The sequence below is a fragment of the Cyprinodon tularosa genome, unplaced genomic scaffold (genome assembly GCF_016077235.1).
Source record: "Cyprinodon tularosa strain WSP-4 unplaced genomic scaffold, ASM1607723v1 ctg1005, whole genome shotgun sequence".
NCBI classification, from domain to species: domain Eukaryota; kingdom Metazoa; phylum Chordata; class Actinopteri; order Cyprinodontiformes; family Cyprinodontidae; genus Cyprinodon; species Cyprinodon tularosa.
In genome coordinates, this window is record NW_024037789.1 from 39,571 (window position 1) to 65,658 (window position 26,088).

General features: G+C 42.5%; 1 protein-coding gene across 1 annotated transcript; it reads left to right on the top strand.

The window, feature by feature from the left end:
* LOC119777573 (proline-rich protein 12-like) lies at positions 1 to 26,007 on the top strand. The gene is given in 16 exon segments (XM_038276495.1): positions 1 to 1,109; positions 2,845 to 3,002; positions 4,223 to 4,384; positions 4,627 to 6,580; positions 6,582 to 9,300; positions 12,022 to 12,249; positions 12,394 to 13,078; positions 16,252 to 16,742; positions 16,840 to 16,956; positions 17,097 to 17,230; positions 17,843 to 18,657; positions 18,739 to 18,858; positions 19,274 to 19,371; positions 23,106 to 23,237; positions 24,665 to 24,760; positions 24,887 to 26,007. Coding segments are annotated over 16 exon segments (8,124 nt in total). The 5' UTR covers positions 1 to 1,029; the 3' UTR covers positions 25,022 to 26,007.
* The last annotated feature ends 81 nt before the right edge of the window (positions 26,008 to 26,088 follow it).

Genomic DNA, 26,088 nt, shown 5'->3' on the forward strand with positions numbered 1-26,088 from the left:
TACTCGAATGCGTCTCAGCAAACTGCAGCGCGCGGGGCGAGCTGCTCGGTGTTTGGTGTTGATTAATAGTTTTTTTCCCCCTCTCTCTTCAAAGAATGAAAATGTGGAAGAGCGAGCAGGGCTTGTTGGCAGACTGGTAGCCGGTGAATGGAGGTCACAGCAGACACCGACTGAGACACACAGGAGGAGAGGGAGGACGGACAGCGGCTATCCGCCTTCAAAAATGGCGTCTCCGGAGGAAAATGAGTAAAAAATATTAAAACGCGGCCTGTTTCTTTGCACTTCCTCGTTCGGTTTTTATTCATTTTTTCGTGCTCCTACGTCACCGGTCGAGGTGCGAACGACCCTGTTTGGTTTTTTACTCGGATGGCCTTTGGAGAAAAGAGAGGAGCGTGTATTTGGGGGCGAAATAAAAGCAGCCCTGTTTTATTTTGATGCGTCGTTGCTGACAGCTAGCATCTGCTGCTAGCTTCTCACAGTTCCGCTCCGGAGGAGGGGGGGTGGGAACCATTTGCATGCAAAGAGAGAGGCAGGAGGGAAAAAAAAGAGATTTTCAAATTGGGGATTTTCTTTTTGCTCGTCCATGGGGGAATGATTGCTACCAACGTGGCCCCGTCGATTGCTATCTTTTCTAGTGCTAGCATCAGCGTAGCTAGCCTGAAGAAAGGGGAGGAGAGACGGTGGAAAAAAGGACGCGTTTAAGTCAAATGTTTAAACAGCTATTCGCCCATCAGCGAGCAAATTCGCGGCATCTTCATCATGACCATGACTGCTTTCAGGCCGAGGAAATGATAAAGGCACTGGAAAAGGTGAAAGACTGGCTTTTTTTGGAGGTGGTTGGATTGTAACCCCGTAGACCCCCCTCTTTTTTCATCCAGCTTTCTCCTCCTCCCCACCATTTCTCTTTCAATATGCTGTTTTCCACTCCTGAGGACTTGCTTATGAAACCGGGGAAAATAGCTTGAAAGCGAGAACGTGGAAAGACTGGATTTTTGTTCTCGTTGCTTTCACGCATTGTACCGCTCATAAATGGATAGAAATTACCCGGGAACAGGATTTGGTGATTTGGGCGCAGGAGCAGGATGGAGTTACGACAGAACGGCAAAAAGGTAATGCATCGGGATCCAGACAATGTGCATGCATCAAATCCATGCTACTTTGTGCAGGGCATGATGTGACCCCCCTCTTCAGTGTAAACAAATTGGAGCCAGGAGCCTCATTTATACCACCGTGCGTAATGCATTGTCATCCACAGAGTTTGCATAGTAATATTATTATAAACAGGAATGGATAAACGTGTGTCGTGGGGGTGGGCGGGGTGGAGAAAGGAAAAGGCTGGGGGAGTAAAGGGGGGGTGAATTGAATGTGATTGACAGACATGGGCTTTTAGGTAGGACCAGGCGGGATGGATGGAGGTGGGGGATGTCTGAGTGTCCATTGGAATTATTGTTCCCTGTGTTGCAGGCCTGAACACAGACAAATTCATAGGGATTGATGGGGAAACTGCGAGGAGTGCAGACGCAGCAACCCCCTCCCTCCCCGACAGCAATCAACAAGATAAACTGAAGCGTATTAATTAAACTCGTATTGCATTGTAAAACACAATAAAAACCAGTCTTGTGAGGTGATGTTTACGGGGCCGATGCAGACACTGTTTTGATTCCCATTTGGATACATTTGCGATTTAGATGATTAGTGATGGGCTTCAGTTGGATTCGGTGCTCATTTGCATATTATAGCTCTGACGAAAAAATCCCATATGCATCGAAGGTGCAATTTGTATTTTGATTCGACTTGAATCAGTTCACGTAAATGCATGAGATATGAGGATGGGAGCTGCAGAGAATGCGAGAGGAAGCTCTGAATTTTAGCTTTAGTTAGCCTGCGTGCTAGTGCTCTGTGTTTGCAGGGAAGCATAGCTGAGGCCTTTCCAAGCAAACCCGATCCTTCTGCTAGAAACCTTTAAGCAATTATCCATTTGTGTGTTTAACCTCTAAGGATCAGCATTTGCGTTTTAAGAAATCCGATTTTGGTAAACAAATATACATGATCCATTATTTTTGCATGCAGTTTAGCTTACGTTTGGGTCGGCATGCACAACCCAGTTGTTGGCTGCATTGCTTTGCTAATTAGCATTTACTGACATGCTAATTGTTCTTCTGCGGTTTAAGCTGCTAAATATTTTCATTTTAATTTAGCTGCACTTTGCACCATGGTGTGATGTGCTGTATTCATACGCAGCGCAGGCCTTTCACAGTCGGGGCCTAGCCTCTGCATTACTCCCCAGTGATGCTACCAAGCAGCACAAATGCTAGCATGCATTTGATGAAGCAGCCACGCATTTCATCTGCCTTCTGTAAGGCGAAATTATTCGGCTGCAAATACCAGATAAAGGACCTTAGTGCAAGCATGTAATGACATTTCCTTGTGAATGCATGTTATTGATTGCAAATAAACCATCATTTTGAAATTAAGTGCACCCCCCACCCACCCACCTCCCTTATGTGGGCTTGACAGATTTATGACTACTGTAATAGTCATTAATAAACTGGGTATGGTTGTAACTGTGTCATTCTTTTAAGAATGACTTAACTTTAATACTTTTTGCTTCTATTAAAAAATAATTGTAATTTAAAAAACAAATTGAGTTAATTTTAAATTAAAAATGACATATTAATTGAAAAATAGAAATACACTTGTGAGATTTGGTGTGCATAATAATTAGCCTCTTCCTTGTCATTTTCAGGGGTCACATTTAGGGAACTGATTAGATTTATGTTAATATACTCTGAAGACTGATTGACACCTCCACCCCCCCTTTCCCTATATCCTCTCCCTCCCCAGTCTGGTATATGGGAGTTCCAGATCATCCCACCCTGACTCTGAGCTCCTTCACAGACAAGCCTACTCCACCCCACACCCTCTGCAGGGCTATGCCACCAATCACCACCCAGGGAGCTCTGGCCAAGGCGGGGCTTGGGGAGCAGCTGGACGGAGTTTGGGTAAGATAAATGTCATATCTTCCATGTCCCCAACATAATGGGCCCTCCTGCAGTGAGGTATTGTGTCAGACTGAGCAGGTTCTGGCAGGTTATTGTCACTGACAAATGTCCAAATTAGGGATCAATGGAATTTGAAAAGCAGAGTGCCAAAACCGGCCTTCGTTTTTAATGCAGCTTTACAGATTCTCTGCAGGTTTTGGGCAACATTGATCAAAAGCTAATACTGTAAACCTGAGACTTGATCATGTTACAACATATCATGAATATGAAGGTGCAATTCTGCTCAGAAGTTTACATACTCTTTTATTAAGGCATAAATATACAATTAACTTCAGTTTTTGTTATTAACTATTCAAATAATCATATAATATATCATTTTGATGGATTAAAAGGAAACAAAAGGAGATTTAAAGAAAAGCTTTGAATGCAATTTAGATTTATTTAATTCTCACATATTCTTTACCCTCCACTACATACATCTGTATTATTTGCATTTGAACATGTAATTTTTAGAGTAAGTTTGGGATCATTGTCCTGTTGGGACACCTGATTATGTACATGTTTCACTGTTTGGTCCAAAAAGTTCCCTTCATTAAAAGGAATGGATCAGGGTCTGATAAACAGAAAACCAGCAAGTCTTTAGCCTGTCATTAATTGGAAGTGGGTAAAACGCCTACATCAAAAGGCTGGCGAGTTGAACATAAATAAACAATTATTAGCTTAAGTAAGATGCATTATGTTATTTTCTTGGGTTAATTTACAACGGTTTCTTGTATTGATGCTCTATGACGGGCTACTTTTCATAACAGCTCACGTAACGAGCGTAATCAAGACAAAAGCACAGATGTTACCCTAACCTGATCAGGCATCATTTTTTAGTTCTCTGATGTTTGAGGGGTAAATCTGTTCTCGTCTTACAAGTAACTCCATGATTTCTGCAGGTCCAAAGTTGTCTAATATCTGATTCCCAAGAAACAACAGAAAGCATTTAAATTTGCGATAGTTTGGTGTTGCCTGTAGGTTTCATGGATGCTATACCTGCAAGTTACAGGTTTAGTGCCCCTAGTGGCTAGATGTTACACAGTGATGCTTTACAGAACCTTCAATTCTTTATCTCTTAGCTTGTTATTTCTATGTTTTGTACCTCTCTGTGTTTAAATGTTTTTTTATATTTAAATTTTCAATCAGAAGTTTAATATTTTGTTTTTTCCTCCTTTAAGGTCTTTCTGGGCTTTTTGACACTGGCTTACACCACGCCAGCCCCTCTGCTCCTGACGCCTCGGTCATGAACCTGATCTCAGCTCTGGAGTCCCGAGGTCCCCAGCCTCCACCCTCTGCCTCTTCCCTCCTCTCTCAGTTCCGCACACCGTCCTGGCAGACAGGTGGGGCCATGTTATGTCCTCCCTGTTGTGTTGACATTTAAGCAGACCTAATGTCAATATGACATTAGAAAAATGTCGGAAGTGTTTGTCTAAATTATAATTCTGTCTATTTGTGTGGTGGAACATTCTTTTAAAATCTTTAAGGTTTAAATTGTATTCGAAACCACCTTTAAATGTGTTTTTGTAACTTGAGTAATGTTTTATTTCTCAGTAATTGTGTAATATCTTCCTCTTTCTAACAGCGATGCACACGCCTGCTCCTCCTGAACTATTCATCTCTGGAGCCCTTCCTGGCTCTGGATCCTTCCCTTCCTCTTCAGCCCTATCAGCCTATCAGCATCCAGCATCCTTCTCCAGTCGCTCTTTCCCCACAGCCTCCCTTTCCCTCCAGGACACGCCCACATTTAGCCCCACGTCCAATGGTCTGCTCTCCCCCCATGACCCCCTTATACACATAAAAGCGCCATCCCAGTCCAGCTTGGGTTTTGATCGACTCCTGTCCTCCCAGGGTGCTGCAGCTGCTGCCTACAGAGGCAGTCAGGACCCCACTGGTGCCACGTCAGCCCAGGCGTCTTCTGCCAGGCATCTGCAGTCCCACCAGTTCAATCTATTGTCCTCTCAGCTTCAAGATCAATCCTCTCAGCTTTATAACCCCTCAGTGTTCTCCTCAGCCCAGCCTCAGCCTCAGTCCCAATCGCAGTCTAACTCGGCTCAGGAAAGGGCCATGCCCCGACAGGACAGCGTCATCAAGCACTACCAGCGGCCCACGCCCGCTCAGTCACAGCTCTCGTCCTCGGCTGCTCACTCTCTCCAGCACTATCTCAGCTGTGGAGGAGCAGGTTACCAACAGATCGCCACTCACCACAGGCACGCTGGCCTTCCCTGTAGCCCGCTGGGCGACCAGAGCCCCTCGTCTGACCATAAGCCCGCCTCTCGCACTGAACAATATCGACCCATCATTCAGCCTCCCTACTCCTCATCTTCCTCTTCGTCCTCTTCATCAGCTGGAAAGGGTACAAAAAGTAGTTCCAGTAGTGGCTATTCTTCAGGCAGTTCCGCGTCATCATCAAGAACACCTCATACGCCCCCCTCAGCTTCTTCGACCTCCTCTTCCTCGTCGTCATCTTCTGCAACATCAGGTGCTCATCCTTCAAACTCAATTCCCACCTCCAGCTCCAGCGCTGCTCCGTCCCGACAGCAGCCACCTCCTCAACCGGCTCCGCCTCCCCCTACCCCTCAGCAACAGCCTCCTTCCACCTCTACTTCAGCTCCGCAATCTCTCCCCAAGTCCTGTCTGTCTGGCTACGGCTCCCCAGTACCCCCAGTAAAGACCCCCACATCTGCGCTTACCGGACAGACTCCACCTCAACAACAGACTCAGTCATATTCTCCTAATCAGCCCCCTACTTCCCACCTGACACAGTCCTATGGGGGCTTCAACTCACCCCAAGCCCAAGACTTGAGCTCTGGTACAGGTGGAAAAGGTTATGGAAGTTTAGGTGGGCGGAGCCATTCGTATTCCACCGATCTATATGGAGCTGATTCTGCTTATGGGTCACTCCCCTCCTCTCTGGGTGGAGCAGGGAGCCCATCCCTTGGTTATGGAGCTCCAGGTCACTCACCTGCCCTGTTAAGGTCAAGCGGGTCATCAGGTAGTGGAGCGTCTGGGGGAGGAAGCAGCAGCGGCGGAGGGAGTGGGAACTCCGGATCAGGTGGAGCAGCAGGAAATAGCATGACCAGTGAGAGAGGTGGAGGAGGAAGCGGGGGAGGTTCCTATCATATTCCAGACTCCAGTCCCTCCCCATCCGGTAACTCCGCCATCATCCGGCCAGGTTTGCATTCCCCCGTGCCAACATGTCCCACTCAGTCTCCAGGAGGTGCTGGGTCAAATAAATACATTCCCTCAGTTCTCTCGCCCACTTTTCTCGCGTCCCCCCAGGCGTACCCTGATACCAGAGGTCCCACCTCCCAACCTCAGTCGTATCATTCCAACTCCTCAAAGGCAAAACCGGACACGTCCATGATGGGTGTGGGCTCTCAGAGATCCCAAGAGGAAGTGGACGATGACGATGAGTTCTTGATTCAGCATCTCCTTCAAGCCCAAGCAAGCCCCGCTCCTCAGGCTGCTCATCACCACTCTCAACCACAGCCCCAGCAGACGTCTCAGCAAACACAACCACAGCCTCAGTCGGTACCCCCCCACAAGCGACTCGGGCAAAGGCATGAGTTATGACATGAGCAAGACCCCCGAGGAGAGGTACCACCCCCAGAGCGTTATACGTACACACAGCGCAACATCCACTGCCGGTGTGGGGAATACAGGTTCTGGGGGGTCCATTTCTGGGCTGGACAACCAGCTAGAGATGTCACTTAAGAAACAACAGCAGCATCAACAGCAACAACACCACCATCAGACACAACAGCAGCAACAAAGGAGTGACAGATCCGTGGGGAGCAGCAGAAACGGCAACGGACGAGGAAGTGCCGAGCAAGTCCACTCGCACCTCCATCATCACGACGGCCTCGGCTCCGTTGTTCACTACGGCCGGGGTGACCCATACTCCCAGCACTCCCTCGCTGCCCAACACTCCTCACACAGTCAACATGTGTCGTCACATTCGCAGATGCCACCTCACCAAATGGAGCTCCAGAAGAAGCCCCAAGGAAGCGCGGAAATTCCTTACCCTCGTAAAACGCCGGAGCTGCAGCAGCAGCACCCTCAGTCCCAAGCTGCCGTGTCCCTCATGGACTCCCCAACGGATCAATCCCGCCAGCCGCCACACCTGCTCCAGTCGGTTCTGTCCCACACCACCCGCAACAAGCTTGAGCCTCATCAGCCGCACCACAAGATGGACTCCCATCGCCAACACCAACAGCACCAGAAAATGGATCCCCACCCTCAGCATCAGCAGCACCAGAAAATGGACTCCCATCAGCATCCGCAGCACCACAAAATCGATTCTCACTCGCAGCACCAACAGCACCACAAAATGGACTCCCATAGCCAACAGCAGCAGCACTCTATTAGCCAGCAACAAGCTGTGATGGAAGGTGCCGGTGGGAGACTGGGCTCCAGTAAACATCCGGGTCAGTCCCAGTCTCAAACCACCCAGCTCCAGCTTCAGCTGCAGTCCCAAGCTTTGGAAGTGGCAGCCGCCCACTACAACCACGGACCCCATCAGCATGACCAGAGCCAGGTCAAACAGAGCTCAGTGGTGTCCTCCCTGGACATGCTGGAGCGCTCTCTCTCTCAGACCTCCAGCGGTGATGTTGGTGTCGCAGAGGACAGACGCGGTGGACCGGGCAGCGCGGGCAGGAGCGGCGGCGAGCGCCACAGGCAGCAGCAGGAGCCTCAGAGGCAGCACCCTCCCCACCATCAGCCGCAGCAACCCCATCACTCGGCCCCTGAGCTCCACTCCTTCCTGGCTGAGCCTGACATCGGTTTATCCACGCCGTCTCACATGCATCATCTATCACAGCATCATGCTCAGCAGCAACAACAGCAAACCCACCCCCACCTCCCTCATACCCAGCCCCACCCTCAGCAGCAGCCGCCTCACCCTCACCACATACCCCAACCCTCGGCCGCAGCCCACCCCCAGTCTCAGCCCGACTCACAGCAGCCACTCCCAAGCCAGCTTGCCACACAGCAGAGCCAAATGGACCAACAACGCTCGGATCCGCACCAGTTTGATACAGTCAGCCCAGTAGAGAAAGCAGAGCAGAACCAGCAGAGCAACCGGTTCGTACCTTTAACCTCAATCTGCTTCCCGGATTCCCTGCTTCAAGACGAGGACCGTTCCTTTTTCCCAGGAATGGAGGACATGTTTTGCGCGGAGGACTATAAATCGAGCTGTAGTGGCGGTGCCGGTCCAGGACAAGAGGAGATGAACGAAAGCCATCCTGGGCAAGAAGGAATGGATTCGATGAAAGCTGGACAGGGTGCGGGAGGAGCAGCAGGAGGTGGTGGACCAGGCTACAACATGATGGGTCACCATGGTGGCGATCAGGCATATGAACAGTACTGTCATGGTCTGGAAGAAGCCAACAACAACACCATGACTCTGGATCTAGACTCTCTTAAGACGCATGAGCTTCCCTCCACGGTCAACACCGAACAGTTGGGTCTGATCCAGTCTCAGCCCCCAGCTTTGGGTATGGGCTCTAATGCAGCCGGTCCGAACAACAACGGAGCTAAGCTTTCCTCTGGTCCTGGAGGAACCGGCTCGGGTGCAGGTTCAGGAGGCCTCCAGTCTCCAATTTTCTGCTCATCTCGTCCCAAAAAACTCCTGAAATCCAGTTCGTTCCACCTGCTGAAGGAGCGCAGGGACCCCAACACACTACCTAAGAAAAGTTATGCCCAAGAATATGAATTTGAGGATGATGAAGATAAAGCCGACCAGCCTGCTGACATCCGGCTGAACAGCCGCAGGCTTCCTGACCTTTTACCAGATTTGGTGTCTAGCTGCAGAAAGGGAGGAGGAGGATCCCTGAGCCCTCTAATGGGCGACATCGATTTTTACCACTCCTCTGGCTACACTTCTATGGGTTCGCACTCTATTCTTCCTCCAGACGGACCCAAGAAGAGAGGCCGAAAGCCTACCAGGCCAAAGAGGGAGGGGCCTCCGAGGCCAAGGGGTAGACCACGTATCCGCCCTATGCCTGAGCCCTACACCCCGCGGGGCATGATGGGTGAAATGGGCGGCTCAGCAGTTGGAGGGGGGTTCAGCGTGGAGGGACGAGGTCGAGGCAGAGGGCGAGGAAGCCGAGGTAGAGGAGGAAGGAGGGAGGATATGTACATGGAGATGAGCGGGAAGGAGCAGGATCAGATGCACTCGCATCACCTTCAGCAGCAGCAGTCACAGCAGCTCCATCACCAGCCGCAGCAGCATCACGAGCCCATCCCACCTCTCAAGGTCAGTGGTTCTCTGTCCAATAGAAGCAAAATAAATCCCAGGTGTGATCAGGATCATGCCCCAAACATTGGTTATGGATTTGATATTTAATGAACTGGGCGTAAATTAAGATTAATTAGTAATTAGTTTTAGTTTCCTGAGTTGCTTTTAATGATTCATTTATGTGGGTTTAAAATACAACAAAGTATTATTTTGCAAATTGATTGGTCTGTGAATTATTTTTTTCGATTAATTATCGGATAGCCAAAGGTCCCTTTAAAGAAGAATTTTTTTCCGAAATTAAAGCAGGTGAAACTAAAACTTTTCCAATTGAGGAGTTCTGAATAGAGCATATTTACAGACGAAAAAGTTTTTTTAAATCTTAAATGCAAAATATTTATATATATATATATTTTTTTTAAATTTTGATATAATTACTGTTTAAGTCTGTTGCTCTGTCAGCTAAAGGCATTGTTTCTATACTCCAGTTGACAATTGATTACTAAATTAGTTGATGATTATTCAAATAATCGATTGTTTCAGCCCTAAATACAACTTAGTTCAGAAATGAAAAGGGTCAATATGTGCTTAAATCTATATCCACAGCACTATAAAATTTAAGTAGCGTATTTTAACTATTACAGGGTTTCCGGGGGTCATTAAAAATCATTAAAAGTCATTAAATAATAATTTTTCTAATTAAGGCCTGAATTCGCATTAAAATTAATTAAATGTGATTACATTGGCATTTAAAATGCTTTATTTAAAAAAATGTTATAAAAACAATTTCTTAAAAGATGTATATATTTGCAAATATGCAAAAAATAACTGCAATATATTTGCGCGGAACTGCTTCTGCTGATCGTCAAGCCGTATGCTCGGAAAACAAGCTCAAGGCGGAGAAGAAGCTGTAGAATGGGGGAAAATGCTAATTTCAACAAAAGTGGCTGGAAATCGAGGAATTGAAGGCTGCCGACAGTAAAGATGAAGAAGGAATTTGCTGTGTATATATGAGTCATTGATACTTGTTGCAATAAAATTATTATTAAGAGCATTAAAAGAGCATTACAAAGCATTAAATTAGAGTTGCTCATTCCTGTATAAACCCTGTATTAACAAGTTATAACAAAGCCTCATAATCCAACAGCTTTTGGAAAAATGTTGGCTTTCATCAGCAGACATGTTATTTAAAGGAATAGTACACCCAAAACATGATTAGCCTTCATTTTCTACTCACCCCCATGCTGAACAACACTCTGGAGTACTTTTTTGATATCTCAAATGCATCTGGAGATCTGGGAGGCTTCTTGCTGTCTGCTGACATTCAAATAATGGAGGTCTATGGTGCCCGAGGCAGAAAGGTCCATAAAAGTCCACAAAAAACGTGTCAATATTCCTCCATATTGCTCGTCCAATGTATTCCAAGTGTCCTGAGTGGGTAGCGTCCATAATTTACTCGAAACGAAGTGATTTAGAATGTTTTTAGAGCATAAACATTAGTGTATAGGATTTCCTGAAAGCGCGCGCCCGCACGTTCACGACGCTACGGAAGCCGGCAGACCAAACCAGATGAAAGTGCGCATCCAGCGTCTGCTCTGCCGATAATGCAAGCGTAGAAGAAGAAATGTGCTGTTTACCTGTGCAAAGAAAGAAACAACGAAAGAAAAATGTCTTAGGACTTCAGTGTTGAGGAAGAGCATGAGTTCTTTGCCGAGCTGAATGCGTACTTTCATCCGGTTTGGTCTGCCGCGGTTTCCGTAGCGTCGTGAACTTGCATGCGCGCGCTTTCAGGAAGTCCTATACACTACTGTTTATGCTCTCAAAACATTCTAAATGACTTCGTTTCGAGTAAATTCTGGATGCTACCCACTCAGGACACTTGGAATACATTGGACGAGCAGTATGGAGGAATATTGACACGTTTTTTGTGGACTTTTATGGACCTTTCTGTCTCGGGCACCGTAGACCTCCATTATTTGAATGTCAGCAGACAGCAAAAAGTCTCCCAGATCTCCAGATGCATTTGAGATATCAAAAAAAGTACTCCAGAGTGTTGTTCAGCATGGGGATGAGTAGAAAATGAAGGCTAATCATGTTTTGGGTGTACTATTCCTTTAAGTTGGTTGGCTTTAGATTGTAGTTTATGAACCATTAATTGGATAACAGTTTCTGAAAATGAAAGGAAAATAATATTCTAAAAAAAAAATTAAAAGCTGTAGCAAATGGGAAGAAAGCAGCTTGAATCAGCTGTCAAATTTCTGATTGGAGGAATGGGTCAAACTTACAGCCAAGATGATCCAAGGGCCTTATTGATGGCACAAAACAAGTTTGTTGTTCCTCAAAAATCTAATGAAAATTTTGAACATATTAAAGGAACATTTCTATGAATAAAAAAATAATACACCATGACAACAACAAAACAAGCAGCAAATGTTTTTTTTTTTATCACTAGAAGTTAAGCCAAGAGCTGTTCAAATACATCATTGTTCACTGTATGTAAACCTCTGCCTCAAACTATTGCAGAAAATGTGTGCAGTGCTTTTGGCATTGTGTGAAGCAGGAGGTATTAAATGTAATGTCTGCATGGTGGAAGGAGGGAGGGGAGGTTAATATATAAAATGTGCCTGCGGATGATTGGTATTTCTCCTTTACTGCTCTCCTACTGCTGCTTCTCAACATTCCTGTTTTGATAAAACTTTTAAATCATCATGAGCTTCATAACTGTTCTTTATTTTCCTGCAGATCAAGTTGCCAGTTGGTACTCTGTCCTCCTCTGACGCCTTGCTGAGGACAGACTCTTTGTCTGGCACCGATCCTGCTTTGTCAGACGGCTCGGTTGGCTCCGCTCCCTCACTCGGTTTAAGTCCTGGACCCCCCTGCAGCACTGACAGTACTAGAAGCCAGGACAAGAACAAACAGAAAAGCCAGATGATAAGTGAAGGAGTGGATGAAGAAGGACTGGATGAAAGGGTAAAGGCTAGAAGATAAATTGCCCTGCTATGAGCGCAGAATGCTTGAGTTACATTTAAGTAGATGTAAAATAAAGTTCACGGGTTAATAGTGGTGAGGATTTCTCCTACAGCTGAGCTATGTTCTCTCTTTTGATTCTTCCAGGGAGATGAGAAGGATTCAGAGACTAAAGCTGGCTTTGTGGCTTCGTTTTTGGACTTCCTAAAGACGGGGAAGAGGCCTCCGGGGTTGGACATCTCACCAGGAATGGAACATGACAACGGCGAAACGTCACCCTGTAAAGCAGGGGGTCTGCGCCCTCTCTCTCCTGCACCACCTCCCCCACCGCCACCACCTCCGTTTGGAGACAGTGAGGGGAATGGGGGGCTGGCTCTTGGCAACTGCCCCAGCCCCAAGCGCTTGGAAGATGAGCTGAAGAGAAACTTGGAGACTTTGCCATCTTTCTCCTCCGATGAGGAAGATTCGGTCGGAAAGAACCAGGATCTTCAGAAGAGTATCTCCTCTGCCATTTCGGCTCTGTATGACACTCCTCAGCTGACCTCAAACATCCAGGCCCCTCTACCTCCTCAGCCCCAGACTCAGTCTATTCAGGCTCCTCTCACCCCTGAAATGGAGCCTCCCGCGCTAAGTCCACAGCCAGCTGTGCAAACCACACACTCTCAGCCGGAGTCTGAGGAGCCCGACATCCTTCCTCCAGAGGAAGCTGACATGGAAGAGGAGAAAGATGAGGAGAACGAAGAAGAAAGGAGTACACCAGAAGAAGAAGAGAGAGATATAACGGAGGAGATGGAACCCCAGCTAGAAACTCTGGGCGCTCCTAAACTTGATGGTGAGTTTAACTTTTTCAAATATATATATATATATATATATATATATATATATAGTTTATTCTTATGTTATTACAAATGCTTTAGGTTGTCTAACTAAACCAGAAGCAGAAACAGTGACTCTCTGATAATGGTTAGAGGCTTTCAGATTCATAATCTGCTGCTGGGACAGCTACTCAAAATGGTCATCGACCACATGATTTGCAGGTCTGTCTTTCCTGTGAGTTTCTAAGGTCATTGTGATTGGCAGTTGCTTTTATAGACTTGCAAGGTTGTGTTTGAGTGATCTTGAAACCTAAGTTCAGTTTTTTTTTCTTCTGTTTTTAACCTAGATGGCCACCATTACCAAACCATGCGCCTGCCTTAGGTGGAGCTTTTAGGGGCTTTTTTCTGTTTGGTTGTAGTCGGCCTGTTTCTAAAAGCAGCCGTTTACTTATTTTTATGGAACAAATGGATGGATATCTTTGCTTAGCTTTGCTCTAGAGATGCAGCAATAAATTGGCTTGTGGCTGTAATCAATAAAAGTCACAAGATGTTTTGTTTTTTTTTGTCTCGCATTATTGGCCTTTATTGTTGGAAATCCAATCATTTTCTGAGAGTGAACGATAAATAACAGCAGTCTTTCTCACAAAGAAGAAAAATGGGGGAAAAAAAGCTTTAATTGGTAGAGAGAGAGCAGGACTTGAGGCAGATAACACAAAGGCTGAGGAAAGGCTCTTTTTTTAAATAATTTGTTAAATTATATGATCATTTAACTCCTAATCAATATGAAATTGTTGGGAGCCTTTTGATTAAGTTTAGGACCTCACTTAGCTTGCTGCTAGCCAAGCTAACCGTACTAATGGCTTGTAGTAGCTTTCTAAAGCAATGAAAAATGGATGCTCTGTAGTCTTTTTGCTTTAGAATATCCTTACTCATCTGTTTTACAGCAACAACACTTACACATATCATGACAGGCATAAACAGGCTCTTGGCATGAATAAGGTATGACTGTTAACGTAGAATAAATTACTTTGAATGTCATAAATACAGTATTTGTGTTTATATTATAAGTTAAACGGGAATCCACCAAAAATAATAATTTACAGATCAGAAAACTTTAATATAAGATGCCAAAAAATGTAGATATCAAAAACCTGATATCTGAAATCCGCAACTCATTGCATCCTTATTTAGTTTTGATATTTTTCTCTTATGGTCAATGTTTTCTTAAGATTAAGGAAAAATCAATGCTACATTTTAATGTTTGGCTTTTTATGTTTTAAGGTTTTATTTTATGTCTTCTTAAACAACAACTTAAGGTATCTAAATGGTTCCTGGTTATCCAGAACTAAAAAAAAATAAAAATAAAATTTCTCCTGTGACTGATGTTTACTGATATTCAGCACCATGAAAAAAAAATGCAACCACACCCGTAACATCGCCTCTCTGCTTTAGTTTAACATCCCACAAGTTTTGCGCTGCATCCCTGTCACTTATCCAAACAAATACCACATGGCCGACCCCACCCTGCTCTAGCTGCGAAAACACAACCGCCACCAAAATTAACATCAGTCATCGATATCATCCCAGTTTCACTGAAGTTGATGCCAACATACTGCGCAGCTTAGAATATAATGTGAAAGTATTAATGCAATTTTTAAAGTAAGAAGATAAAACTCGTATGGGCTATTATTTTTTTGTTCTGGGATAGGGTTGGGGTTATCATTTAAACATTTTTAAAAATATAAATTATCATTTTAATTGTTCACTTTTATTCTGTTAAATTATTTGTGTCGCTCCCTATGCCATTGCAGTGTACTTTTCGTTTTCTCTTCTGTATAGCACTTTGAATTGTGCACTGTCTGCTGAAATGTGAAATTTAAACTCGTCTTTTCCCACTGCAGCACAGCTTTTAAATGCATCTCCTCTCCAATTAACCTAAATTTAAAAGCTGACTTTTCTTATCAGTATTCAGTCATCCAGAGCTCCTGCTAATGAGATGTTCATTGGATTCAGCTATCTAAATAATAGCTAGAAGAGCCTCTCTCTTTTATTTAAATATATGGACTTATGTGTTTGGGAATTTATTCTTAGGAATTTTGAGCGCACAATACTATAACTGTTTTAAATTTGGATTTTTTTTTTTTTTGAGGATTTCACTTTTATTATTTTCTCCACAAATATTTAGAGATTTGACATTATAATGTTGCACAGGTTAGTGATAAAATCTCACTTCTTAATACTGCTGGCGTCCTTAATAAGCCAGTTTCAGGATTAGTGTGTCTTTAGTAGCAGTACTGAGAATTTGACTGCAGAGTCATGTGGTCACTGTCTCGCAGTTTTCTAAGAAAGTCAGCAAGGATGTTTTACATTTTTTTTATTGCCATTCTTATTATTTTCCTAATAAATACCACAAAAATCATGTGGTCGAATTATGTAACCTTTGCTTCAACGATGGGTAGAAATTTAAATGTGGTTGAAAGTCCTGTTACCGAGAGCTTTAAAATAAAACCCAAATTGTCTTTCTTATTCCTTCAGTGTCTGTTAAAACCCCATAATTGCTCTTTTTTTGTTATGAAATTACAGTAAATGTCTTTGTACCTTGATGGCTGAGAAATAAGAGTTTTAAATTTTAAAATGCTTAATTTTTTCACAGCCACATGTCCAGTCTTTCCAAATGAGGGTTTGTGATGCCAATTGTTAGTTTCTATGCTTATGGCAGTCATTCTTTCTCCAGTGGTGACAAAGTATTTGTGTGTTTTGGTTTTGTGTACCTTCTAGTGTTCATATTGAAGGAGGTGGAGTGTAGGAATAAAATTGATTTAAAAAACAAACAAAAAAACCATAATTAACACCTCGACTAGGCCTCAGCTTCTTTTCTCTGTTCACACCTTGAAAAGCCTCCTCAAATACCTCTGGTCACACTGGTAAACAGTTCAGTCAGACTAGTCTCAGGAGAAACAGACGGGTCTGCGGCTCGTATAAAACTGACCACCCTTTTAGTGGAAATGTCAGAGCTAAGCTTTACAAATGAGAAACCCTCCAACCATTAACAGAAGTGAGTAAAACTCCCAGATGAGAGGTGGAGTATCTTCCAGAGACCGCATAGTCTGCAGCCACTTTACTTGATTACCATCTGAACGGACTGTGACACCAACATTTTTATTTTTTTTATCTCCTTCTTCCTTTCTAGCTCCTCTTCCAGAGGTTCAACCAGAGCCAGCGACTCCCGAACAACAATCTGTCCCTCCATCTCCTGCCTCATCCTCTACTCCGTCTCACTCCCCCCTTCCTCCCCTCTCTCTCCCTTCACCGCAACCTCCGCAAGAAGAGCAACAGGAGGAATTCCAGCCCCTGAGCCCGGCTGCTCCTAGATCTCCTTCTCCAACTTCCCCTCCTGAACCAGCCACCGTTCCTCAGCCTGCCACACCACCTCCGGCTTCTCCTCCTCCTCCTCCTCCACCCTCAGCTCGAAAAGAGTCTCCCGTGCCGTCCCCAGAGTCTCCTGCCTCTCCTGAGGAGCCTCCTGCTCCTAAGATCACATCTCTGCACCTCGCCCAGAAGCAGGAAGATGCAGCCATTGTTGGGGAAAGCGAGGAAGATGAGAGTGAGAGTGGAGGGGAGGGCATCTTTAGAGAAAGGGATGAATTTGTGGTGCGGGTGGAGGATATTCGGACTCTTAAGGTATTTATATTTTTTCTAATTGTTTTGGTATGCCTTTGATTGTATATGCGTCTCTGTTTCTCTAACAAACAACTGTGGGTCCTGTGTTTGTGCACAGCTGGCTCTGCAGACAGGCCGGGAGCCTCCGCCCATCTGGAGAGTGCAGAAAGCCCTGCTACAAAAGTTCAGTCCAGAGATCAAAGATGGGCAGAGGCAGTTTTGCGCCACAAGCAATGTGAGTTCACTCCCAGGCTTCTAGTGGTCTAACCACACCTGTTCCAACATTTTGAAACATAAGAACAAGAAAATATCCTAAAAGTTTATCTTCTTTGTTAGCTACCTTTACACATTGTGGAAACATTTTTTTGTTTTTAGTATCTTGGCTACTTTGGAGATGCAAAAAGACGGTACCAGAGGATATATGTGAAGTTTCTTGAGAACTTTAACAAAAAGGACTACGTGAGGGTTTGCTCCCGGAGACCTTGGCGGCGAGCTGCTCCAGGACTCAGGTAACTTTCCTTAACAGTTACATTCCTGGCCTTTGTGCAGGGATCTTCTAAAGACAGGGGCCATTCATTGTTGACACATTTGTTTTTTATTATTTTGCCATTTAATGTGATTAGGAGAATTTATGAAAGTTTGCAACATTGATTTGTCTGGGTGATATGAGAATATTTAGCAAAACATAAATTTTTATTAAATTATTTTGCATAAATGCACTGATTTAACACATTAATGTGGTGACTTGCAACAAAATCCTGAACACTGTGCTTCAGATATGTTAATAATTAATGATAAATAATTTACAGCAGAAACATAATTTAATATTATAAACAAATGGAGTAACTTCACACTCTTTTGCACTGCATACATTACATAAATACAAAAAGATTTAGGATTTATCACGCAATCTAGAGTTCATCATAGACAGCATTGATTCTGCATACTGATACAAACTGTAAAGTACTGTTAAATCAAGAAGGCTATCCATCATCAGCTTTTCATTGTTTTGATAGTAGTGTATGATCTAAATTATCCTCAGTATATTTTCTATTCATTTTCTATATTTTCAATTTATTTTGTGCAAGAAGTTGAGCTCCAAACTTTATTTCATTCAATAGGCGACAGTCTCTTCCAAGGATGGCATCCCCACCTGCTCCACAGGCACCACCACCACCACCTCCACCTAGAGCGGCAGAGAAAGATGAACGAGTGACTCCACCTTTCCATCGTGAACAAAAAGAGAAAACATCAAAGCCGGCAACAGCTGCAGAACAACAAGACAAGAAGGAGGTAGCTGCCGCTGTGTCCAAAGCCAAGGAGAAAGAGAAGGAGCCCGAGAAGGAGAGAGAGAGGGTGAAACGGGTACAGACGCAGCAAGAAAAAGCAGAGAGGCGGGTACAGATGCAACAGGAAAAGGCGGAGAAACGGATACAGATGCAGCAGGAAAAGGCGGAGAAGCGAGCACAAACGCAGCAGGAGAAGGCTGAGAAGCGGGTACAGCCGCAGCAAGAGAAGCTGGAGAAGCGGACCCCGCCTCAACAGGAGAGAGCGGAGAAGCGGACCCCGCCTCAACAGGAGAAAGCGGAGAAGCGGACCCCTCCTCAACAGGAGAAGGCAGAGAAGCGGACGCTGCCTCAACAGGAGAAAACTGAGAAGCGGATACATCCACAGCAGGAGAAGACGGAGAGGCGGATACAGCAGCAACAGGAGAAGGTGGAAAAACGCGCCGCAACTGTGGACCGCGCTAGAGCAAAGGAGGACAAGAAAACCCTGGAGAAGAAGGAGAAACCTGAGCGACCACCCAAGTCAAAGTCCACCAAAGTAAAAGCTGAACCTCCACCCAAGAAAAGAAAGAAGTGGCTGAATGTACCCTCATCTGTACCCTCGTCTTCTGACTCTGACTCCTCTGATGAGGCGGCGAGTGAGAATGAAAGTGAGAGATTATTTTAATCATTAGTATTTTACCCAATTTATTTCTATTTTGCTGCTTTAAACTGTTAATTCTCTCCTCTAGTGCCAGTTAAGGGAGGAGTGAACAATCGTGCCATGAGGGAGATGTTCAGGAGCTACGTGGAGATGCTGGTGAGCACAGCCTTGGACCCAGACATGATCCAAGCTCTGGAAGACACAGACGGTGAGAACTCCTGCCTCAGCAGCCCAACCTAACCAGATTTTCCTATCTGATTACTTATTTTTTCTATTTCAAATTCCTTACACTCCGATTTATTTAAAGACATTAGCAAGAGAATTTTGTTTTTAAAATAGAAAGTATGGTCAGGTTGAATATCCAGCACTGCTGCCAAGTGTCAGCTGCTGGGCCAGCTGAGCAAAGTTACATCAAAGCAGGACAGGATTAGCTGACAGTTGAGTGTGCATATTCATAGCAGCCTTTTAATGAATTCTTCAAGCTTAGATAAACAAGGTGTGACGACTGGAGAGAAGTCGTGGGAATGCACGGAACAGGCGGCTTTACATTCGGTCCTTGATATTAAAAAGAAGCCGTATGACTGCTGACGAATAAAATTCCTCTAACCTTGATTGGCTTACAGATGAGCTGTACCTGCCCCCGATGAGGAAGATTGACAGCATCCTGGGTGAACAGAAGAGAAGGTTACTGAGAAAAGTCAGCATGAGTTCTCAGCACCAGGTAATCGATTCTCACTTGCTTTTTCCTTTTAACAAGCTTTGATCTTTGATGGGTTACGTACGTGACGCGGAATGGCCCATTTTTGTTTTGGTTTTTCTGCTAAATTCTTCTTTTCATTTGATTCACATTCATTTGGATCCATGCTATTTGTACACACCACTGTTGCAGACATCTGCAGGTACATGTTTTTAATTTAAAATATGATTGCAAAGTTTATTTTAAAAAAATAATGAATTTCAAAATGTTAAAATTATCATGTAGATTTAATACACAGAGAGTGATAAACGGTATTTAAAGGTTTCTGTTCACCTAGATTCTGCTTTAGGGGAAATGTAAAAACTAAATCTGTGATTGTAAAACAGAGAATTTTACATCAGACCAATAAAAGTATATTTATTACGGAAATTACAGCATATTGAGAAAAATGTCCATGTTTACGTTACCTTTTTTTTCTTTTTTTTGTCTTTTTCTTTTTTCTTTTTTTTTTTTTTTTTTTTACCAATATAGCTCTGGGAATTGATTTGGTTTCACAAGTAGACCTTTAAGGTTGTAGCCATTAGATTCCACTTGCTAATTATGTATGAAGCTTTATTAGAAACCCTTTAGGGAATAAGATAGTATGCAGCGGACCTGGAGACGAAATTTGAAGTGAGAAAGGGATAGGGAATAAGAATTAACGCGAGAGAAAGAGATGGACAGTGAGAGGAAGGGATGGGAGAGAGAAAGGAAAATAAGAAAAAAAAACAAAGCAAACAACGAAGAATGTATATAGGATCTACTAGAAATCTGCTTCCACACTTGCATGAAATGAGACGGAAATAAACGGACAACAAAAAACAGCAAAGAAAAAAAAACACCACACTATCCACAGAAGAGAGAGTATCCCATAGACAGCAACTTAATCTGTGTATATAAGAAGCAAAACCTATGATGATTACACAATGTTGTTGCATGTGTCAGTAGCTGCTTAGTATTTAGTAGTAGTGTGTATCTGGAACCAAATGTCTATGGTATATTATATGCATGAGTATGCATCTGTATAATGTGGCCACAGTAGCGAAGCCAAATGCTCTGCCTGCAGCTGGTCACGCCTAACGTAGGACCAGAAGAGATCACAGGTATCTGAGGATTCTGTTGATTATCCATCCATTTTTCGACACGCTTATCCCTGCTGGGGTCGCGAAGGGTGCTGGTGCCTATCTCCAGCTGTCAATTGAGGAGAGGCGGGGTACCTGGACAGGTCGCCAGTCCATCGCAGGGCAACACAGAGACACACAGGACATACAACCATTCACGCACAGACAAACACCTAAGGAGAATTTAGAGAAGCCATTTAACCTAAAAGTCATGTTTTTGGACTGTGAAAAGAAGCCGGAGTACCCGGAGAGAACCCATGTATGCACAGAGAGAATATGCAGACTCCATGCAGAAAGAACCAGGCCGTAACCTTCTTGCTGCAAGGCACCCACTGCACCACTGTGCAGCCCCAATACATTATATGTGTTTGTTAAAAAAACAATAAATGATTTTATTACTTTGATGCCTTATCAAAGTCTGTCATGATTCAATTTGGGTTCCATTCAGTCAACCTATCTGTGGGTGATATGATGTGATATCATATGACCATCTAACAAAATGATTTACATCAACCCACAAAAAAAAAAACAGCATGAATTTTTCATGTTCAAACTCTTACAAGCATCAGGAGTTATATTTAAAAAAAAACCAAACGCTTTCTTCTGCAAGTATTACAAAACAAAATGGATGAGCTGCTTAATAATCTTGTGAATTTCAAATTAGTTATAGTGGTCTATCTTAAAGAGGGTGATGTATTGATTTAGCCTTAACATATTTAGTCAATATGACGGATATCTGAACCTAAAGTGTGGGACGGTACCAGCTCATGCTAGAAAATGAAATATGCGTCTACATAAAGCTTGTCAACAAAGGGAAGCATTTGGGCTGTGAGATTTCCTGGCAGATGGCTGCGCTGGCTTTGGACTAGAATACACACAGTAGAACAATATTAGCAAATGGCATCAAAACATCACTGCCTCCCCAGTCTTTCTCTAGAATCTCTAGAACTTTAAGAATCTTTTTTCAAATTAAGTTGTATCTAAAGAGCGGATGTTGGAACAGTGAGCAAAAGTCTGGTCTTTATTCTCTTTAGCCAAGAGAAGAGTCTCTGAATCCATCTGTTCCAAACTAAAGGAACATCCCCCTAATTTTTCAATAGGTTCTGCTTAACCAAACTCTCCTGATTGTGTTGACAACCGTTTTGACTCAGTGGTTCTGATGTACTGCAAACCATTGTTATAAGCTCTACTTTATTTGTGCCACCAAGGTCTTTACATAGATTTCAATCTAAGTGCATAGTGAAACTGGTGTGCTTTCAAGTCTCATACAGGCTCACTCAATACATAACTGACACATACTAAACTCTGGCAAACTACTCTGCCTGCAAGCAGAGTTGAAAATAATAGGTTTCAAAGCATAAAAGTGTGCTCTTTGCATTCTGTCTGAAATGCTCATTAACATTAGCTTTGAACTCTCAAATTGATAAATGATTTACAAACGAATGACATCATCAACAAAGTATGAAAAAGGTTTTTACCTAATTTTTAGATTATTTTTTTCTAATGGAGAACTTTCTTTGATTTCATCCAAAGTAGTGCCTATACCAGATACAAAATAATTATGTGTTTTTAAATAAAATATTATTACTTCATGATATGAAGTCAGATAAAGAGACACATAGAACTTCCTCGACTAGATCTCTCCCATTGTTGTTTAGTCAAATAAAAATGTCAGAGTTTTCCTTGTATTTTCATGATTTTCCTCCCCACTAATTTCCTTTTTAGATTTCTGTTTACATTGTTTTTAATAAGCTTCTGATTCTTCGTGGCATTGGGCGTCTATATAAGGTGATTAAAACATTTCAGGGTGTGTCGGAAGACACTCAAAACTCGTACAGTCATGACAGTTTAGCTTTTGTTTACCCAGTTTTAAAAATAACAGCTGTTTTACATTTATTTCTCTCAAAGAGTTCTGTATGTTTTGCACCAGTCCGAGTTACAATTTAGTTAAATAGATCACTATCCCTATTAAGTTTCATTATCATACTACCAATAAGGATTTTTATTTTCATCTACTGAATATGTGGAGAAATATTATTAAATATATTTTACTTTTAAAAATGAAGGGACACTGGGAAATGTTGGAATTATGATAAATGTTCTTGAGATAAAGAATATCTGTCCCTTTGAAGGAGGTGAGATGAAAAAAATTACACTGGCACCGATTTTATGTCTGATAATGTATAAATATATCATGTTGTCCTGTAATTTTGCTTGGTTATTCTATTAGGGTGCAGTGGATTGGCACTTTAAAAATTATGTGGTAAAAATTTTTTTTTTTTTTTCATGTTTGAAAATACAGAGTTTTAGAGAAATGGACACTAAAATGTTGAGGGGACAATAAGAGCATGTGTTCACATCAGACTGTTGTTTATAAAATTAGCTTGAAATGCCTACTTTCACAGAAATAAAAAGAAAATCAATCTGATTAAAAACTTGAAAAACCTAAAAAGTCTGATAAATCCTTTCAAAATGCAATATTCCAGTATTTGTAACCAACATTTTCCTTTCAAATAGAAAACCAATAATATTGAAAGCATTTGCTATACCTTTTTACCTATTTCTAAATTAAAAACCTTTTTTTTTTTTTCTTGACAGGATGTTCTGCATGCTTACCCCCAAATGATGGCAGACTCTCTGGACACCAGAGTGGTGAGGGTGCGGCTTGCTGGTGACGCTTACAACCGAAAGACCCTCAACCGTGTCAAGAAAACCCTGCCTAAACCACAGGTAGGAAAGCTTTCTTTAAGTGTAAAACATCTTAAATAGATTTCCTCCTATTTAAAAACACATCAAAGGTCTAAAAAAACAAAATAAAAAATGTTGAAACAGAATTCACTACTATTAAATCCAGCGTTCTCCCAAGCAGTCACTATCATTATCTCTGGAATTGTCTTAATTCTCGCAACACTATGTTTGGCCTGTATGTGGCGCTCTATTACAGCTCTAAAAATGCATCATTTGGAGTAAACTGTTAATTTGAAACTGGAGCTTACATAGTGTTTCAATTCATTCAAGTTGTTTTGGTTTTTTTTCCTTATAAAAGCCATTTCCAAACTGTATGATCTGAGGTTCCTAAATCGCTGCTTTCATGTGGCCTGCACTGCAGGCTATAAATGTAATTGATAAATATTAAAAAACAATAAATTTGTTGTTTTTTTATTACTTAATAGTTCTTAGAAAAAAAAAAGTTTCTGTTTCTATTCTTTTTAAATAACCTTGACTTATTCACTCATTAAAATTAAGATTATTTCCTTTTTTGTTGTTTTTGGTTCTCAGCTCTTTAGATAAGCAGTACCACTTTATCAGCAATGTTTTACTGACTGACTGGCTTATGGGTCAGAAGGATTTTGCAGGGTTTTTTGTCTTAGTAACTCAACCCAACCACAACCAGATCTATCCAAATTATTTTATTTCTTAATTTTGCACTGATACCTGTAGAAATTGAGTCTTTTCATCCTTGCTTGGTTTTCATAATGATAATGCATGCAAAACACAGTAAAAAAAGAAAGACATAAAATAAAAAAGGACATTTTAAAACTTGGTGGGAATTCTGTGTGGGTGCAGAGATATCTAATACTTAAGACTATTTATTTATTTCCCTTAGTCTAGCTTTTGTACATTTGGCCATATCTTTCCTCTAACATTACTTTATACTGTAAGTGCAATGTATTTCATGGAGATTTTGCATGTACTAATGAAGTAAACAAAAGACATTGCTTTTATTCAAATCTGACAAGAGGTCTATATTGGTTTTCAGTCCTATCACTCTGGTACCCTCAAATAAAATTATAAAAACAAATGTTTGACCTGATTGCAAAAAAGTTATGTGGGGCAGAGAACCAGCGTCCCATCTGTAAAACACGGTGGTAGCGGTATCATGGTGTGGGGATGTTTTTTTATTCAGAGATGGAAGATTGAAAGATTTAGCAACATTTTGGACAATTCTGACAAAAAAAAACATGGTAGAGGGTGCTTAAAACTGGGTTGGGGTTCACCTCTCTGCCGCAAAACAGCCCTAACTATAGAGCCATAACTAGATAAATGGGTTAGTTTGAAAATATTCATGAATTAGAATGACCTAGTCAAAGTAAAAGCTTTTTTAAAAAAAAGAATGTATAATTTCACAATAAAACTAACTAATTTCTCTTTTTCAGGACCTTAAACTATCATCTGAAACCTACCGGATATACAGTCTCTACCACTCCTTGCATCACTATAAATACCACACCTTCCTACAGTGCAAGAAAGAGGTCAGTTATTCTTTAAAACTTGATCACGTTTTATGATTTTTGCAGCTCTAGTTGGTGAATACTTGCAGTTTGGCTCATTGCCCCGCTTTGCTCAGAGTTGTCTTTGTTTCCATTTCACTTCTACAGACCAACACCATTGAGCAGGCGGCTGAGGACCCGGGCCAAGAGGAAGTGGTGCAGCAGTGCATGGCCAACCAGAGCTGGCTGGACACCCTCTTTGGCTCCTTCATAGAGCTGCTCACACTCAGCACCAAAGCCTGAGTTTGCCTCATAAGGAGATACACAGAGAGCTAAAGTATGACTTTAAAAAAAAATAAATGAATAAGAAGAGAATCTGAAAAAGAAATAAAAAAACAGATGAATCCTACTGTACAGCCCCCAGCCCCTCTTCAGAATCTGTTCAGATCCGAGCAAGGAGTTTTTAAGGCCCTTGACGGAGAAGAAGGCGTGTTGACCTGACCTCGGACACTGGCCTGTTTTTATTTTGTCTTGTTGTTGACCAATCACTAAAGATATGTCTTACTTTGTGAGAGTCGGACCCTACTGGATTAAAAGGTGGGGCATCGAAGGCTCCGGATCTTTGTTTAAAAAAAAAAAAAAAAGGAGATAAAAACGGGGATGAACAAGGAGGACGAAGAAGAGGAGGAGCCGAAAAACCAAGTCAACGGAGGAGTCACTGACGTCTTGTTAACTGTGTGTCATAAAAGACAATAGTTCAAAGAGAAACTATCACCGCTTAGTTTTTACATAAATTATTTTTTGAAAAGACTAACATCAGCTTTCGGCTTTTGAGAAGACTGGAAGGTGGCGAGAGTGCTTTTTAATCTGCGTGCAGAGCGTGCCGTGAGCAGCGTGATCGTGGATAGAAACATGAAAAGTGTTAAGAACGCTCTCTTGTTGTCATGTGCTACGTGAAAGGGCAGCACCAGTTGGCCGTGTGGTAATATATGAACGCATTTTTATTATTTATATGAGGTTTTTAACTTAAAAACTCTCACACGCGCTGGTTTGCTGCCCCAGACGTTTTAACTAGCTTTTTATTTTCCACAGGATCAGTATACAATCATAACCCACATATCCAAATCGTCTTCCCCTCTATACAAAAGAACAGACGTCCAGACAGAAATATTGTATCAAATACAGTGGGTGTAAAATAAAAAAAAAGAATGGAAAAAAAGAATGAAAAAAGAATGGTTGCATTTATTTGAAACTTAACATTGTTGTGCTTCAGTTCAATCATCAGTCATGCAGGTGCAAAGAAAAAGAACTATCCCTTTCCCATGTGGAAAGGAGGAGTATAAATAAGTAATATTTAAAGAGGAAATAGT